Source organism: Epinephelus fuscoguttatus, linkage group LG20 (genome assembly GCF_011397635.1).
Source record: "Epinephelus fuscoguttatus linkage group LG20, E.fuscoguttatus.final_Chr_v1".
NCBI classification, from domain to species: Eukaryota; Metazoa; Chordata; class Actinopteri; order Perciformes; family Serranidae; genus Epinephelus; species Epinephelus fuscoguttatus.
The window spans coordinates 38,738,388-38,758,759 of record NC_064771.1 but is presented as its reverse complement, the minus strand read 5'-3'; the positions used below and the strand labels follow the sequence as shown (position 1 = coordinate 38,758,759).

General features: G+C 41.2%; 1 protein-coding gene across 1 annotated transcript in view; it reads left to right on the top strand.

Moving 5' to 3' along the window:
• Nucleotides 1-807: 807 nt before the first annotated feature.
• Nucleotides 808-20,372, top strand: part of LOC125880397 (elongation of very long chain fatty acids protein 6-like) — a 31,681-nt gene continuing 12,116 nt past the window's right edge. The window contains exons 1-3 of the mRNA XM_049562821.1: nucleotides 808-1,130; nucleotides 10,248-10,379; nucleotides 19,431-19,582. Of these exons, the coding sequence (XP_049418778.1) occupies nucleotides 1,036-1,130; nucleotides 10,248-10,379; nucleotides 19,431-19,582 (379 nt within the window). The 5' untranslated portion in view covers nucleotides 808-1,035. The remainder of the gene's footprint in view (nucleotides 1,131-10,247; nucleotides 10,380-19,430; nucleotides 19,583-20,372) is intronic.

Genomic DNA, 20,372 nt, shown 5'->3' with positions numbered 1-20,372 from the left:
TGGGAGGAGCTGTTGATGACTTGTGGGAGGGGCTGTTGATGACTTGTGTGAGGGGCTGTTGAAGACTTGTGGGAGGAGCTGTTGATGACTTGTGGGAGGAGCTGTTGATGACTTGTGGGAGGGGCTGTTGATGACTTGTGGGAGGAGCTGTTGATGACTTGTGGGAGGAGCTGTTGATGACTTGTGGGAGGAGCTGTTGACGCCGCACGTGCGAGCCACTGGCGGTGGATACAGGAACAGGAAACAGCTGATAGCAGGAATTAGCGAGCAGCTAGTAGCAAGAGGGAAACACAAACCTGACAGACACTGTAAAGATGAGCAACTGGGGAGACAAGGAATTGCGCGCCCTCCTTGTCCTCGCAAACGAAGAGGCCATTAACCGTCAGATGACGGGGACGGTGAAGGACGGGCCGACTTATGAGAGAATCACCGAAGGACTGACCAGCCGCGGCTTCCCTCCCACGTCACTGTTTACGTCACACGCTGAGCTACACGTTTTGTTACTTGCTCACGCCCCCCATTGCCCCGAAAAAGGCACATTCTGTATAAACAAAAGTAGGTAGGCGGCATTTTGCTGCACTCCCCGATTTTGTTTTGTTATTTACAGGATATCCTGCAGTGGTTTTACTGCTGTGATCAGACCAGACTGTGTGTGGCCCCTGAGCTGCAGTGACTCTGACAACCAGCATCACAGGCTGCTCATAAACAGGTCCCACACTCATCTGCTGCGTCATAGCGGCCACGCATTTTATTTTGAAAGTCCAAACCGGAAATGACTCGTCTTTATTTTAGCCAGCTCTCCGGGAGAGGAAAGTGAGAGGCAGACAGAGGGAAGTGCATCTGCTGGTACCTCATCATCCTCCCGTCGCCCCGGACTGCAGCCGCTGATAACCCCGCTAACGTCAGCCGGATAACGGAGCAGAGGTCGGACCGTGTCCCGCCACTCAGCCGGTTCGGCCCGGTCACGTTTATTAACCCCTCAACAAACCGTCCACAAAGTTCTGGTTCCTGCGGCGGAAGAAAAGCGGACAGAAAATGAACGAGAGTCAGGTCCATCCGCTGCTGGCCGAGTACGACTTCGAGAGGCGTTTCGACGAGAGACGGGCTCTGGAGTGGATGCAAGAAAACTGGTGAGTTCACAGGAGGAAGAGGAGCTCCCGGTACACATGATAAAATGTCGGCTCCCTCCTCCTCCTCCTGCTCCTCCTCCTCCTGCTGCTGCTCCTGCTCCTGCCTGCACCTCATGTCCTGTCGGGCTGCTCGCCATGCGGACCGGCCGGTGCACTGTAATCTCTCCACATCTTCCTCCTTCACTGTGATGCATTCTGCACCTTAATGCGCCACATAACAGCAGAGCGAGCTGGAGACACGATGAATCTCATTTTACCGCTTTAATTCAAACGTCCTTGAGGATGTGACTCCGTCTGTGCTCCCATAGGTCAGACTGGATCCTCATTTAAACTGCATTTAACAGCTGGTTACATGCATCATCAATAAGTATAGCTTTGTGTGTATGCACCAAAAACATAAAATAAATGTTGTCACCTAGATTCATATAAAGCACGTGTTTATGCACATTCCTGCAAGCAGTGGGGAAAACCAATACAGCATAGTATCACGATATTTTTGTGACAATATGGTGTCGTCACTATGCCATCTATCTTTTTTTTTTATTTAATAAATTATTAATATTAGAAATACAACTTTCAGTACCCTACTAGAATAATATAATCAGTCACATTTTTCTGCCACAGAAATAAACAGACTGAACGTACTTTTACTGGATAAAAAGATGTGGACAAAGTTATCCTCTGGAGACGTAATTTACAGTTTAAAAAAAGATAATAAATTGCAATATATTTTATCACAATACTCAGCATATCACAACATGTTTAAAATCGTAATAATAATCGTATCATGACTTGGCGATAATATCATGGGCTGAGCGATACGTCGATATTTATCGTGTGACGAGAGAAAAATGTCCATCGTTTATGTCGTTGTGACGCAAATTACACTTTGTACGGCGATATTTTTCATCATTTGGAGTCTGTCCATCTTTTGCACGGATCACATTGATAAATTACTCTTCTTGGCTTTTTAATTCGCGAAGCTTTTACGGTGCTTACAGTAACATAACGAGTTTATATGGTGGTGCAGCCTCAGTGTTGAGCAGAGGTGCGGGCAACTTTTTATTCATTGGATTAAAATGTGCCATATCTATCTATATATGTGTCGTTATCAGGATATGAAATGACCTCTAGCGTGATATGAGAGTTTGGTCATATCGCCCAGCCCTATCCCCTGATGATTCCTACCCCTAATATATATACATATACGTATACATATATATACATATATGTATACATATATACGTATATATACATATATGTATATATATGTAAACATTTAAAGAATATACATCCTGCAGTGTAACCGATTAAGATACAAGGGCTAGGCAGGAATTAGGGATGAGTTCACCAGAGGATCCACGATACGATATTATCACGATAGTTCAGTCAAGATAAAATGTTACTGTGATCTTAAACTTTTTGCAATATGCTGAGTATTGCCTTAACTTGTGATTTATTACCTTTCTTTCAGCTGGAAATATCAGGTCTGACCCCTGACAGTGAACAAAACGACCAGAAAGGTCATTCGTCAGCAAGATTTCATTGGTCGCTTAGTCACAGAAAAAAACAACAACTAACAAATGTGAAACTCTGTGAGGAGCTGCACCTCGTCAGAATAAATCCAAACCTATATGACTGGAGCATGTGTGACTTTACTTTGAAAGGACAGGCACAGGAAGTGTCCACACTCAGCAGTCAGACAGGAGTCAGGTTAATCTCCAGGGCTGGTACCTGCGGTTATTCCACAGGCTAGTTAATAACATGTCGGGCAGGAAATCCAAAGTGTGGGATCATTTTGAGAAGGTGAAGGACGAACCCAAGGTGATATGTAAACTCATCTTCATTGGTCGACTACAAACATGACGTATCATGTGAAACATGGAAGTAGCTACATGCCCATTAGCCCACAGCGTCATTAACAGGCGGCTCGCTCAGTGTGTGACGTGCACTTGGAGATAAAATACAGGCCTATATTAATGAAGGTTCATTAGTACGGTTTGTATTTCTCTGTAATGTAGCACAGTGTTAACAATGTTACTGATACTATTCTTTCTCACACCTTCAACTCAAACCACCAAAACATATCATTTCATCATTACAGCAATATCAGAAACATGCAGGCTTGTCTGAGGTGAGCTGATCTTATCTTATAAGTTAAAGTGGATGCTGACAGTTTTCCTTTGGGGACATAATTTACAGTTGAAAAAAGGAAATAAATCACAATATATCGCAACGTGTTTTATTGCAATGCTCAGCATATATCATCATATTTAAAATATCAATAATATTGTATCGTGATTTAAGCATCGTGATGATATCCTGTCATGGATCCTCTGGTGATCATCGCCCCACATCCCTGACGAGCTCTTACATTTCAAACTCTTACATTGTACTTTTTTTATATATTATATTCTACATTAATGTTTCCTGTAAACGCTCCTAAACACCACATAACATTCCTTATATATGAAAACCTAATCATCAGATTCTGATTCTGAAATGGTTCAGTCTCAGCTCACATAAACTCCTTCTTCACTGTCCAGTAAAATCTGTTGCACATAGGAAGTGATCCGTCCCTCAGTCAAAGGGAAACCTGGTAGGACCACATTTTTTAGCCTCACGTCCACGAGGCTGTGCAAGACAGAAACTAAATACAGCTGTGTTTCTGTTACCAGAGCTGTCACATGAAGTCCCGTAAAGCTCAGGGGGTAAAAGTGCATTCCCTCCTCGCCGGCGGCCTGGAGCTGCACGCTGTGCACACAGCATGAACCATGTAGACACATTTTAAAGAGTAGCATGAGAGTAACAGCACGGACGCTTCGTGTTGTGTTTGGATCTGCTTCAGCATTCCTTCTGTCGTCATGTAGCGTCACTGTGAAGACACACTGTTGTACTTCAGACAGCTGCTTCATGGATCACATCAGATTCATCGAACAGAATAATGTGCTGTTAATACTCTTCACTCCTCCTCTTCCTCCTGACCTGTACTTGAAACTTTATCATTGTTGTTTCTGACGTACAGTATCACTATAGAGCAGCTGATAACTTTACTGATACCACATTCCGCTTTGAGGAATATAAACATGTTTTTCCACAAAACTAATGCTGCAGATATTTTCTTTAATCTGCAGGGTTTTTTATTAATCGTTCATTAAACATTTTGGCAGCTAGCTGTTTCAGTTGATTAACGATAAATAAGAAGTTGGAGTAGAAAAATGCCAAAGATCAAAGAGGAAAACATCCTGCCCAGTGGGGGTGAGAATCACCCAACGATACGATATTATCATGATACAGAAGTTGCGATACGATATTATTGCAGTTTTAAATATATTGCAATATGCTGAGTATTGGGATAAAATATACTGCGATATATTGCGATTTATTACCTTTTTCCAGCTGCAAATTATTTCTCCAAAGGAAAACTCTGTCTCATTAGATAATATAGATGTTTACAAAGTTTTTTATTTGTTCATCAGTAAGTTTTTATTGCAGCAAAGTGTATCTGGTAAACTGAAAAAGCAATTTATTATGTTACTCTAGTAGGCTACCAAAAGTTTAAATTGTATTTGTAATATTAATAATTTATATAGTAAAAAAATCAACACTCAGGTCTGTGTCACAGTATGATATATGATGTTATTGCGATACAAAAGTCGTGATACAATATTATTATGATTTTAAATGTGTTGCAATATGCTGAGTATTGGGATAAAAGACACTGCGATAAATTGCGATTTATTACCTTTCTGCAACTGCAAATTATGTCTCTAAAGGAAAACTGTCTTATTAGATGATATAGATCATATGATATCATGGTTGTATTCGTTCATCTGCAGGGCTCAACAATAAGGATTGCCCGATTGCCCGGGGCAAGTAAAACTCACGGTCGGGCATGTAAACTAACAACTCACTTGCCCGATCGGGCAAGTTGCTAAAAATAGTAAAAGTTAATAACTAATTGATAAAATAAATGTATTTTAAAACGTGCTCCTTTGGCTCTGATGCAGCGGTCTCTCTGCCTGAAGTCACAGGCACAGCTGTGTAACAATGTCCTGCCCACAGCCCCCACTGATATTATTTTGCGTGACGGACGCTTCATATAATAACATAACAACATATTATTTCATCGTCATCGTGTCATTTCTGTCTCTACATGGTCACGCGTTAACAATGCTCCTCTGCTCTCTGTATCGCGCACGGCGGAGTTCCGCCACACACACAGGTGAGCACGCTAGAGCGGCTCGGGCCGCATTTTCCTGACCAAACCTGACCCCGAGCCCGGTGCAGTTTGTCAGCTGACAAAGTTATTGAAATGGACAGTGTGTAAATAACCAACAGACTGCTGTTACGCACAGACAGACACGCTGCTCGCACAGCAGCTCAGCACAGCACTCATGCAGAGCTTGTGTTGCATTCAGGCGTTGTCACGTAAATAACAACTTCAAGCACTTAAATAGGTCATAGCACAAAACAGCAGCATGTCAAGTGACTTTTTACTTTATTATATTCAATAAAATTGTATGTTCCTAAATCTTGAGACATGTCATATGTAAGCTAGACAGACATTTCACTTGCTCATACTGTGCACACATGTACTGTATGTACTTAGTCCTAAAGAGCCCTTCTGGTGCCAGTAGATACACAGAAACATCCCAGCAGGCTGTGCTTTGCAAGCATACAAAAAAGTTTCACGCATGTGAAAATTATTTTTCATGCGTGTGCTTCACCTCCGCTGCTACAACTCCATCCTAGGGGAAACACTGCTGTGTGCGTTTTGTGCAACAGGTGGATGTGGTAGTCTACTGGTAGAGTAGAGAGAGAGCTAAGTAGCGTTGAAGTAGAGTAGAGCAGGGCAGAGAGATGGAAGCAAAGTATATTAAACCCGGTGTTAATACAGCAGAACTGGAGAGGGGGGTGAAAATAAATAGAGGTGGGCATGGCTCAAGTAGGGCGCAAAATTATAGACGGAGAACGATTGACAAATTTTTCACTTTAAGCCCTGACACTGTCATTTTTGTGTAGGAATTAAGCTACAATACATGACATATGTTGTTTTAATTAATAAATACAGTGTGAATAAAGATTACATAACATAAAAATAACTGCAGTCTTTGTTATTTGATAGCCGCTTAAATTAAACAGTTTTTATAGGGCAAGTAAAAACTGACTTCGGGCAAGTAGATCTCTGACCAACTTGCCCGACTGGGCAAGTGAAAAACAACCTTAGCGTTGAACCCCGATCAGTAAGTTTTTATTGTAGCAAAATGTATCTGGTAAACTGAAAACGCAAAGTATGGAGCAGTGAAACTCTAGTAGACTACCAAAAGTTTAATTTGTATTTGTAATATTAATAATTTATATGATAAAAATATCTGTACCCAGGTCTGTGTCACAGTACGATATTGCCACACTAAAATATCGCAATACTATGCTATATAAATTTTTTTGACCCCACCGCTGCTACCCAGTAGATCTCATGGTAGCAAAACAAAAAACAACAAAAATGGAACTTTCCCAGAAATGTTTATTTTTATTATTTATGTTTGTCTCAAAACTCCTGGTACTGGTCTGTTTGTAGTGACGCTAGGTAACTGTGGCTGGTTGTAGCTAATGTAACTTAATCAGTCATAAGAGACGAAAATATAAGAATAGGTAGAGTTTAGAGCTGAAACACGTAGTTAAATAATCAGTGACATTTTGACAACTGATTTATTGTTTCACTCATTTTTCAACGTTTGATGGCTCCTGCTTCTCTAATGTGAGGTTTTGATGCTTTGTGTGGTCACATATGAAGGAAACTGAGTGTCTTTGGGTTTCAGACTGCAGGTTGGATTAAATAAAAACATTACTATACTGTTATTGAGGCTGTGGGAATTTATAGTGTCAGATTCCTCTTTTCACTCACAGTTTGTAAACAGCCCACAGCCACACCTGAGGCTGAGCGCTCAGACACGTGCCTTACTACCTGACCTGTATCACCTGTCACTGACACACACACACAAACCCTGTCTGTCTGACATCATGTGTTGTGTAACAGATGAAAACATGACCCAAGGTAACCCTGTCAGCTGCTTGTAATACTACAATGTTTACTACAATGTTTATATGCTTCATGTTGATTTATCGTGTTTGATTCACAACAGTTTAACAAAGAAAATGACTGAATGAAGGGTCATTGTCAGGCGGTGCTTTGTGGATGTTTATGTAGGGGGCGTTCAAGTGCCTCTTTTGGTGTCATTTAATCTATTAAAATGCACATCAGAAGTAGGGCTGGGCGACATGGAGAAAATGAAATGTCACAATATTTGTGAGGAGGATATTGTAGGGTTGACTGTGACAAAATATTTATTCAGTCACAGTCACAGGTAGATTGGTCACTTTACTGTAATGCAGCTTTTAACACCAGGAAAAGACACTTATGATATTACAATATCCAAAATCTAAGATGATATCTAGTCTCATATTAGTGATGCAGGTGATGCAGGGCGCAACACTGACTCTTAAACCGGCTGCCAGGCTCAGTTTGGAGGGTGAAACTGAAAATATGGTTGTGTTTTTAGTCACCTTATATTTTGAGTAATTAAGACACTATGCAATTACATTTTAGCTTAATGATAAAAATGTGACCCAAAAGAATGTTTGTAATGACGGGGGAGTGGAACTTGTCTTTTAAACAGATTCCTGTTCACACATGAGTAAACACACCAACGCATGTGCATCTTTATCTTGCGGGGGGAAAAAAATTGCAGCATTTTTCTGTGATTTTTTTTTTTTTTAAATTTTTTTTTTGCGTGAAATTGCGGCTAATGACAAAAGGAGAAAAAAAGAGTGATTTTTTATTTTATTTTATATTTAATTAGTTTCGAAACATGGTCTCCAATAACGCTGCAAAATATCCTGAGTGAATATTGTCGCTCTCAAACCAGACAGTGTGACTGTACAACATGTCAGTTACACTTTCTGTAAACATAACATTTAATACATTCAACACATATTGTCTGTTTTTACACAGTGCACATTCTGTTGTCAATACTGAGCGTTTCTCCACACTGCAGTTCCATTAGCACATTTGATGACGCGTCTGATGACGTTTCAAATGATGTCGCATGCGCTTTTGAAAAATTGCAAGCCCCTGCAAATATTTAAGACTTTCATTGAATTTGCGTTAATTATTGTGATCGCAAGGTCACGATTTTCTGGAGGGACTGATTGTCATTAAAAACTAAATATCTTTGGGTTTTTGAAATCTGCCCATTCGTTGTCAGTTCTTACCTGCAGCTGTGCTAATTGTTTTATGCATTAGCAGTTATCACATAGCGCTGCAGCGATACATAGGTCTCAAGGTATACAGTGATGTAAAAGTTGATGGTTATCATACCGTATACATTTGCTTATTTACGATATTGGGGGGAAAAAAGCAACTGGACGGAAAATCTCAACTTTATGTTAGTGAATTTCTAGAGAGGAGACTTTGTACATAAACTTCTATTAACAAAATGGTTGATACCGTGAAACCACAATAATTTTTGAGACAGTTATCGTACAGTGAAAATCTCATACTGTTGCAATCCTGTAATCAAATAACAACAAAGACTGAACAGCTCTTGTTATGCCACTTCAGGGTGATTGAGAACTTGACATGCCTTTGAAAAATAAACCGTTTCACCCGCCACACCCCAAACTTGTGGCAAACTGCACAAGTCATAGTTGGAGTTTCTCCCACATCCTTTAACGCCACCAGAATAAACTCCTGTTTCCAGGATGATTGAAATGCTCCCTTGTGCTTCAGCTCATAAACATTGTCTTTACCCGCCGCCATTTTCTTGCAAGTGCCAGACTGGTACTGTACGTAGGCATCTCAACAGAGAGGAGGAGGGAGTGAGATATTTCCACCATCTGCTCCAGAGAAAAGATGTTTAATCTTTTAGTTTTCACTTGCCTGATCAGGCAGGTGTGTCGCCCGCCGTGTCATTTGACCTGTCCTGTGCAGTCAGACAGTCCTCACTGTTGAACCCGAACAGTCATATAACCAAATTAAATAAGCAGCTGTTCAATCAAAAACAGAAGCGATGGCTAGTTGCAGCCTTTTTAAATACTTCAGATATTATCAGCTCGTACTTGGCTTTTGCTTCATGCAGGTTTTTCATGAATGAAGTGGGAACAGCCGTCAGAAGATCCTGCAGCATTAACTGGGTCAAGCAGCAGCATCTACTCTGACTAATATGTATTGTGCCAATCTGGATTAGTCATCTGGTGTATTCCCACTCCACCTCCGACACATGCACAGATGTGATGCACACATGGAGTCTGGGCTTTATAAAGTCAGGTGTGGCTGTTTCTGTCACGCTCACACATGATCTTCTCCATCGCTCAGTATTCTGAGCGCAGGAGTCCACCTTGTTTTCTCTGTGCTCATTTTCAGCTGTGATTAAAATGATATCGGTTGTTGCTGACGAGCCAGGCGCAGCAGTGCCCGGTCAAAATTACCTCATCACTCAGAGCTGGCAGTCTGAATGGTCACTGTGTCAGCGACTAATCTGTTAATCCTTTGCTGTGATTATAAATGAGGATGAGGATGAAGGATGGGTTTATAAAACGCTCATACATGTGTTCATGTGCTCACCTCACTATGGCCCCAGTGAGCAGACAGTCACATCATGTCATGTTTGTTTTTATTTGCAGTTGTCTGGTGCGTTCACCCTAATTGTGTAACGTCCTTGCGTAACAGCGCTTCATCTGTATAATCACAAGTGGTTCAGGATCTGACTGAGGTGATTTCACAGTCAGAGGAAGTCGGCTTCTTCCTGTTTTTGGAACCAGACAGAGGTTCATGTAGAACAGGTTATTCCACATAAATGAAAGCAATATTCATTCTAAAATTTCTTCCTTTTGGCTCATTTTTTATGTTAAATAATGATTTGTCTCTAAATCACTTTAACTGTTTGAGTAAAATCAACAACATTTCCCACAAAGCTGCAGGTGCATCACATCAGTGTGAGGTGCTGGGTATTCATTTCATGCTGCATGTGCTTGTTCTCAGGTAATAAAGTCTATTCTCTTGTGTTCAGTAGTGCTAATCAATGTGATATTATGGTCTGTTTTTCTGGTCCACAGGAGCAAAGCATTCATGTTCTGTGGCCTGTATGCTGCGCTCGTATTTGGTGGTCAGCACTTCATGAGGGAGAGGCCCAAGTTAAACCTGCGGCGCCCGTTAGTGCTGTGGTCACTCAGCCTGGCCATCTTCAGGTGAGTCACACTTGAGTTTGTGAGTAGTCCATCTGTAGGGAAATGAATATGTGATATTGGTTAGTGGATTGAACTTACATTACGTAATTTTCTGTCACTAGTGGTCGATCAATCAAAACAGTAACAGAAGACGAAGCAATGCTGTGATTGCAGTCAGTTTCTGCTGGTCAGAGTTCCTTCAGTGTTCATCGTTCAGCAGGTTTTTACCAGGAGCTGAATTATTCACACAGGTCTCCTCCTCTGCAAAACAAACTGACCCTCTGATTTAAACCAGTAAAAACACTGAGTGAAGCACAGGATTCCTACAGTCACAGAAAACCTTTTACAGTCTCATTTTCCAGGCCTGGAAAAGTCTCGTAATTTGAAAAATCATTGAAAGTTTTAAGATGTTACACGTGTATTTGACAAAGTGTGGCAGCGTATGTTAACAAGTGTGTTAACTGAGCCACGTGCAGCAGACACAGTTAAGGGATTTTCTGAAATGAACATTTTATTATGGGTCCTTAAAAAGTCACTGAAGACTTTGGAAATTCTGTCACTTACCATGTGCAGGAACCCTGAAAGCAGTTCACATTAAAAATCTGTATTTCTGGGATGCTGTTGGGCTGCAGCTGAGTCGCCGCTCATGTTTGCTCAGCTTCAGTTTCTCTCATAACTTCAGATCCAGACGTCCAGTGACTTGACATCCTTCATCGGGTTAAAAATATAGTTAAAAACGACCAAGAACTAAAAGCTCTATCATAAAAATGTGGCTTAAAAATTAATAAAAATTCAATTCATGACAACCACTACCCTGACACATGATGCCACTGACAGGAGATGGAGTCCAAATGACACAGACCGCGTCCTTAGTTCAAGTTTGAACATCGTTGGTAATGTTTTAATAATATAAGTACACAACTCAACAAAATATACAACACGGGTCTAGTTGTTTTTAGACATGTAAATGCCAAAAAGTCCTATTTTGTATCCTTGAATGGTTTAAGTCATTTATCAAGAAAAAAATATCAAATATTCTCTGGTGTGATTTGAAGAATTTCAGCTTTCCTTCTTTTTATATCATTTAAACTGTGATCCTTATCAGGCTCTGAAATTCATTTTAGTTAAGCAAAAGTACAAAAGCAATAGCATCAAAATTAATTAATTAATTAATTATTGATGCATTAATGTGTTCATCACTTAAATGTTGCAGCTGCTAAAAGTGGGGCTTATTTTAATGACTTTCTATCCTGCTGCTGGGTCGCCCCTTATCTCTAAAAAGATATCGTATGTTATTAGTCGATTATACATTGTATTAATCTGAATCTGCAATTTAACTCATTACTGGCATTTTTCACCATTAACTGACATTTTACAGACTAAGTAATTCATTGAAATTATCGACAGTTTGATTATGAAAATGATCGTGCGTTGCAGCCCTAGTCTGCAGTTACTGAGGTTTAAAGGTCAAACAAAGGCAGACAGGATGTAAAATCCTGAAGGCCAGAAAATCCTTTTATTCCTCTGAAGATAAGAGATAAGATGAGATAAGATAGAACTTCGTTTATCTCAAGGGAAATTGTTTTGTAGCAGCTGCAGTACAAAGTAGGAAAGAGTGCAAATACACATGGAGAGCATATAAAATATCCAGGATTCCCAAAGTCATGGAAAACCTGGTCAAATTTATCTCATTTTCCAGGCCTGGAAAAGTCGTGGAATTAGAAAAGTCAAGGAATTTTGTTGTGTGTAATTAAATGTGTTATTGCAGTGATCTTTCAAGGATAACTTTGTGCTTAATGGAACATGACAGTGAATTTATTTCTTGTTGGCTGCTGACACAACGTCGCTCTGATATGCACCAGTGTGTGTCAGTGTTTTGTTTACATCACGTTCACTTCCTCATTTTCTCTTTACCTCCTGTCTCTCTTTTCATGTTTGCCAGCTCGCTGGAATTATGTTTCTATAGATTTGGAATCTGACATTTTGCATAAGCGAGATCTGATGTTATGAAAGTGTGACCTTGTCTGTCTCATTTTCGTGTACACAATATCTGAAGAATACCTAAGAGAGTTTCTATAGATTTGACACAAACGTCCACTTGGACTGAAGAATAAACTTTCAAAGTTCAAGGTCACTGTGACCTCACAAAATATGTTTTTGGCCATAACTCAAGCATTCACACACTTATTGTGACAAAACTTCACTCAGATGTCTAAAATGTGTATGATAATGGAGTGATGACATTTTATATCCAAAAGGTCAAAGGTCAACCTCACAGTGACATCATAATGTTCTGCATAAAGAACTTTTCTGGCCTTTATTAAACGTCATATCTCAGGAACAGAAGGGGAGACATTTGGTCAGATCCTGACTTGGTGACTCTGATCTTGGGTGTCAGTCTTGACTCTTGTGATTTAGATCTTCTGTGCTGTCGGGGGACAGTGGCTGTGATGCATCCATGTTTTCACAGACGTGGATGTAAACTGTCAGAGAAACTGTGTGTGTGGAGGCGTACAACTGCGGGGTGGTAATTCTAGTTTTAAAGCTGTAGTTGGTAATGTTGGAGAGCTAGCAAGATTTGAAAGCGGCACCTCCTCTAAGCTCCGCCCCCTGCTCCCCCTCCCGTCAGTGCTCCATCCAAAGCCACGAGCCCAGACATGCCTGAACGCGCAGCCTGCAGTCAGCAGAGCAGAGGAGAGCTGAGTAAAATAACAAATCCCCCCAAAGCAAACAAATAATTACCTGTCCAACAGAAAGACAGCAACCTCTGCATCACTTTTCAGGCCCTTCAGCTCCCTCAGTTGTCTCCACCGTTCAAAAGGTGCACCGATGTTGACATCTGGTTTGTCCTCTCACTTTATCCTTTTCTGCCTCTGACTTTATCTTCTCAGCCTGTTTAGCGCAGCGAGCCGTTGCAAGTAACACTGGAAGTGGTGCTTTGGCTGCATTTTCTCTGCCATTGTGCAGCAAACTCCTGCTAACTCAGTATTTCTGCTGAGGAGTGTGCTGAATATTTCCGGCAACGGTGACATGTGATGAGTGAGCGCAGGGAGGAGGGAGGGAGGGGGGCCCAGGCAATACGAGACATGAAGGCATCTGATTGGTTCTTTCCATTTGCACCGAATGGCAGGGATTGGTCAGAGTTTTTACAGGCCTGCAGCTGCCACAGAGGTCGGATTTTTTAAATTCCTTTTTCTGAGCACATTATGTATTGACTCCTCTCAGGATGAAGGACCATTTCACCCAGTATAACAAAAAGTGTTTCTGAACAGGATTACCAACTGTAAATCTTACTGCATTTATCAGATGGATCGTTGTTCATTCTCTGTCTGTGAATGGTCACAGAAATGTTAGTGTGGGTTTAAGAACTGTGTCCATGGAAATGCGTGGGAGCCCTGAATATCACTTAGGTGCAAATCCAAAATATAAGTTAAAATAAAGAGTTTAGATACCTGCTGCATCATTCAGATGTACCTTCACTTGAACGAGCATGACTCAGGAAAAACTGCGTCAGACCAAAAGTATCATATGGACTGTTTTTAAATTGTCTTCCAAAGATTTCTCTACGTACATTATTCAAGTTCTGTGTATTTATGTGACGTGACGGAGGAAAGCTGAAGCAGTTTTGATTTTTTGACTCTGGCTATATGGGATGGCTTATCTTATTCAGCCAGAGGCTCATTGTTGGCGTCCCAGTGAGGCAGCAGCCATGACAGAAATGCTTTTGGCATTTATCTTGTAGTGGAATGTTATTTTAGTATCAATGAAAAAATAAACCACAGTCACTAACACAGTGTAAAATCATCAGTGGGGCTGCTCAGCTGCTCTCAGCCCCTCAAACAGCTATTTTCATCTGAGATTTTCTGTTGACAAAAGTGTTTTGACGGGGAATGCTGAGAATTTCTGTGTAAATAGGAAGATTACATGATTGTTTTTACCTGCAGGAGGTCACAAGTGAACGGAGGGAATGTGTACTGAGAGGGCGTCTCCGTGTGAAAATGCTGAAACCAGTTTGATGACACATCTGTCATGAAAACAATCCTCACTGGGTTTCAGGCTCTGAGCTGTGCACTCGACACAGACGCCAAACTTTTCACACAATAGAAATAATCTTTACACCTTAGAAGCTGAGACTGCCACCCTGCGTCTGCTCTCAGTATTTATTACAGTATATATACATATATTTACATGCCATCAGATGAGAGAAGCAAGATTACAGTAAAACCCTGGAGAGTTCAGTCATTTTTATCTAATTATCAAATGAAAATACACTTACGCATTTAGAGCATCTGTTGCTGTATGTTACAGAAAGTTTCACCCTGAACAAAACAAACATGGTGCCTTGTTTGCGAACTCTGCAAGCAGAATTTATAGAGATTGTGATCCACTTGGCAGGTGGCTGCAGACGAGGCTGTCGTCCTGAGATTCATCAATGGTGCATCTGTGATGTGTTGAGCCCTCCGTCTGATCTAAATCCCACAGCAGTGGGCACAACCTGCCCTCTCCACCCCTCAGCTGTCTGCATACCGGACACGACAACATGACTGTGGGGTTAAATAAATGTGTTATTAATTCAAGAACAGAATCAGTGACCTGGTTTCACAGTTTGCTTCAAATATTCAGTAAAAACTAAACTGATCTCTCATTTCTTCAGTTTGTGAACAACGACAGTAACTCAGAGTCAGATTCAGATTCTGTCACAATATTAAATGTTCAACTAAATCAAATCTACCACTAATTACACATTTAAACAAATGTCTCCTGGGATCTATATATATATATATAAACCAACAGCTGATTTCCTTCTTTGAGTAAAATCCTAAATGACTGAGTTGTTTTGTTTCCACCTGGACCTTTATGCTCTGCCATTTCTCCTCTAGTCATCAGGCTGTAACCTGTCACAGGCTGTTATGATACAGTCACATATATGGAGTTTATTCACGTAGGTTTACATCACCAAAGGTTTATGACAGAATCACTTGACGACACCGACTCCCGTGTGTGCACGACGAGATAGGAGAGACGCTGTGCTGCTGCCAGAGGAGCCGCTGAATGAGTTCCCTCTGAGCGGACGCCACAGTTAATTCCACACTACTGAAGCTGCTCCTCTTTGTGGATCCACCTCAGAGTTGGTAATGAGTTCACTTTCAGCCATGCTTGTTGTCAGACCACCGCCCATTTATAAACCAATTGATGTCAAATATAAGGTGAGGAAACCCACGTAGATGAACGTAACTGTGTCATGTAAAGTTCTTTAGTCCGCTCACAGAATTGCAATGTGAATGCAACACCAAGGGACCAAATGTACACAGTGTAACACAAACATGAACCTTGGTCGGGACTTTCAGGTCTGAAAACGCCCTAATACTGGCAGCGGCGTCCCACAACCAGGATGGCGTTGCTGCTGTCATCCTTCGGTTTCCCTTCAGATAGCCCTGTTGAGTAAGCAGCTTCATTTTGAGCTGCTATGTTAGCACTGCTAGCTGTGCTGACATTGCTAACTGTGCTAGCAGAGCTAACAGTGATAACATGGACAACAATGCTAAAAGGTGTTTGTATGAGCGACACCACCTGTTAGCTCCCGCCAGACCTGGTGTGCAGTGCAGTCATCTGATCAACCCACAGACCAACATGTGTCACCGGTCACAAATGTTCTCTGACATTCCTGAAACATACAGTGTAGTTTATCTGACTCAGTCCCACATACTTTGTCCTGCTGCCCTAAAAACTCACTAGAGCACCAAATGTGGATTAATCCGCCACTGAAAATAGTCCCCAACAAATGCACTATTGCCTTTTATTTGTGTGATCAAAGCTGCATTAACCAGGTGTTTATCAATCACTGATGACTGTGTAATAAAGACTGATGTCTTCAGCAGGAACCAGTGAGCTCAGACAGTATTTGGAGACAGACTAACACACTGTTGGTTCGTATCTTCTCATGAGACATGTTGACAATAAGAAATACGTAGAACATGTGTAGATCTTATCTTTTTACTCTACAGTCGTTATGTAACCTGACGGATCAGAGAACAGTGAGGAAGATGATGGAAGATTAGCGGAAACGCCCACAGTGCGATCTACAGAGTGATGACAGAGCAACTTGATGGTTTGGCTTGTGAAGATGTTGAAATAAGATTATTTCTGATTCATCATTGATAAACATGTTGGGACACATGAAGGAGGGAGTCTGTCCTTTGACTCCACACATCTACTTCTTTTATACTTTTCTTTTCTGGAAATCAGTGGAGTGATTCCTCTTGTTAATTTGTGTTTTATATTTATATTGTACAGTTTGTGCTTGAAAAATCTGAGAAAAGTAGCAGCAGTACTCACTTCCTGCAATCTGTGGATCCATGTATGATGGCCCTACACTGTGACTGCAGGACTCTTAGAGGGTTTTATTGACCTTTCAGGATGAGTAACAGCTGTAGCAGAGCTGAGATGATAGACGTGTGGGATGAACTCTGGTTCAGTGACTTTTTTCATGAGTAACAATGTTATGGGTCGTAAAAATGGTGCATTTAAGGCTAAAGTGGGTGACCTTAAAGTGTGTTGGCCTTTGTACATTCATACACTGTCACACATCAGAGCTCTGGACTGAGACCATCCCATCTTTGTTGGGCGATAAGAGGACTGTATTGAATTTGTGCAGGTGTGAACACCCCAGAACAACCGGACTGAGACCTTCTTGAAGAGGTGGTCTCAGCGCCTCGTTTTCACCTCGACTAAAATGAACAATGACAGCAATATAGTCCACGATGAGCAGCGCTAAAATCAACCTGCGTAGTTGTCCCTCCATTGTGACATTAGAAAGTGTCACATTTATCTTGCAAGTGTACTCTTCTTCAACGTTTGCTTTACTTCCTGGATTTTTCCCACATGGAAATTCTGACCAATCAAGAGCAGCTTTCTCACACAAGGCATTTGATCTGGTCCTCTTGTAAATGCTGCCGTGAGAACACCAACCAACTCTAGGCAATTATACAACTTTGGAACAACATGAGTCCCTGATTCAGACCAGAGGAGACCACTCTAGGGCTGACAGCAGCCAAAGGAAGGCTAAAAATTAATCTTTAAATAGAAACACTAAGGAAGAGCTTTAATTAATATTGTGTAAGACTGGATATTGGTGTCCCATATGCACACGTGAAAAGTTTTCCTCGAAGAGCAACAGAAATTGATTCATTTTAAACCAAACCACTACTTTTTTTGTAACCTTAACCCAGGGAACTCTTTCTGGGAGAAAACCCTCAAGGAAAATTTCTCCCAACTGCATCCCATGTTTGATTTTAGATGCAGAAAGTCCAGATTTTATATGATGCTTGAGCAGGTTGTAAATTAGATAACAGTTTGTGTAAAGCACTTCATTTGGAGGTAAAATTAAAAGTGTCTGCAGCAGAAATGTTGGTAATAATTCCTCATTGCACCTGAAACTGTGCACACACCAACAGTGAATGCAGTCGGTCTGTGTAACGCTGCCTGTTTTGGTTTAGCTGCTTGTCTGATCCAAGGAGCATTTAAGAGTGGAGCCAGGAGCACCAACTGGAGGACTGTGTGTTGGTGCTCCATGTTTGATTGATTATAGATGCAGAAAGTCCAGATTTGTTTAACCCTTTGGGCCCTAGGCGTTTTTAGGGTATTTTTACTGCCTTTACTTTTAAGCTCATATCACAGTCATTATAAAGGCTACATACACATGCTATATCTTGTTTTTTTTACATGTATCTCAGCATAGCAAGTTGGAAGTTGACATATTCTGCCATATATGAAGAGGGGAGACTCTCTAGAATCTGGCAATATAAGAACCATGATGGTGGGACATTCTGTCACTTCACAGCTGTCCAAAACATGTGGTTTGTGCCAGGCGGACATGATTGCCAGTATTTTTTCATTCTTGCAAGAAATTCCATTGACTCATTCACAAATCAAACATGTGTTTTATCTGAAAGAAACATGCAATATTTATATCTAAGATCATAGAAAAATAGTCAACCAAGTGCAATGATGTCCTCCAAGATAATATTTGCCACTTTGTTTGCAGTAAACAAAGTTTGTTGTTGTTTTTCAGTTTCAGTTATATATTGGGGGGTATTTTGGGCTTTGGGGGGGGGGTGCTTAAGACGTGGTAAGATACGATATTCCTCACTATATGAAGTGACTGATAACAAGATCTGTATAATGGATTGTAAAGAAATTCGTCAGGTTTTTATCTCGTAGATAATTGATCTGCATTTATAGCGTGATGGGATGACAGCACAATGATGTGTGTGGTATCAGTGGAAAGCTCTGCTCCTGCGCTTTCATGTGATATACATGGCATTTCTGTGTGAGCCTGCATTCACGAGTAATCCATCCAACAGTAATGTGTGCACAGAGCTGTATGAAAGCTCTGCTATACATAATTTTAGTGTGATTTTATCTTTTTTTTCGCTATGAAAACATTGGACTACTGACAAGTGCTTGGTCTTGTCGGAAAGCTACAATTCTGCTGTTTCACGTGATATGCGTGGCTTCTGGCTATGACGCACGGAGAAAATCCACAGAGAAGAACAGGTGTGAATTTGGACGCACTATGCGTCGTTTGGGCCCATAGGGTTAATTCATTCAGTGTAATTCTTGAAGATTCTTCTGTTGCATCAGACAGATATTAATACCAGTGTTACATAAACATGAAACTCTTCCTAGAATGTATGTTGAGGGAAAGATATCTCAGATAAGACTTCTGTCCTCAGGTCATCAGGATGGTGACCTCTGACCTCTGTACAGTGTGTCCTCAGCCTTGTGCCTCTGTGCTTTGGATAATTGCACTTTTATGACTTTTTTTTTTTTACATTTTTATCTGCGTCTTTATCCTTAATATTCCTTTCTTCCTGATCTAGTCTTTTGGCACAACCAAGACAGAGCTCAACACTGACATTTACAAGTGGCTGCAGGCTGGCAAACAGGCTTTTGGTTGCAGAAACTGTCTTTTAAACACCTCCTAACCCCCCCACAATGTATTTGTTAATGTCAGTGTAATTAAACAGGAGGTAAATTGTTTGCTGATGTGTTTATGGGTTCACTTTACAGCATCATCGGAGCACTGAGGACTGGATCGTACATGCTGCACGTCATCACGACCAGCGGCTTCAGACAGACAGTGTGTGACACCAGTTTCTACAGCGCCCCCATCACCAAATTCTGGGCCTACGCTTTTGTCCTTAGCAAGGCCCCCGAGCTGGGTAAGGCGTCCTCTGACTTCTCTGATGTTGTCCTAAATGTCCTCGTCATGTGTTGAAAGCAGCGTCACACAGGCTCTTTGTACTGTAAGTCTAAAGATGTGTAGATGTATGAGACTTCTCTTCAGGTCATGGGTCAACACATGGAGGTCTTTATCCTCAGTGATTTACTGTCTCACAGATTAGCTGTCCTGATGCAGAGGGAGCAGCAGTGTTGTTGTAGAAGCAACGACAGACATAAACTGTAACCTTGAGATAGATTCCTTGGAGCACTCAAACTTTCCAGTAAATTTATCAGCAGACAATTACCTTAAGAGCCGTTTCCCTGGGCGGTGTAGCTGTCTCTCTGTCTGCAAGCTCATCTCTTCATGCTCTCTGTCGGAGAGCACAGACACCTGAGTGCTCTGGGAAATGGAGGCAGATGCTGAGGTGGCAAGAAAATCGCATTAGTGGACGATCGATAAAGACAGTGTTTCCTCAGCCGCAGGCAGGAAGAGTATCTTCATCCTCCAGTTGGTCAGGCATTACTGTAGTACAGGATATATACTGTGTACATGTCATAGACGAAGAAGAATAATTCTTCTTCATAACAGCAGAGCAGTATCAGCACAACAAAATCTGATGGGAAAGAAAGCAGTCAGATTGTTGAGCAGTTTGTGAACAAGCCAACATTTTATCTAAAGCACTTGTTTGGAGGTAAAACTGAAAGTGGGTGGAGCCAAAATATTGGTAATAATTCCTGATTGGTACAGTGAATACAGTCAGTCAGGAAACCTTTAAGAAATTAGCAGGA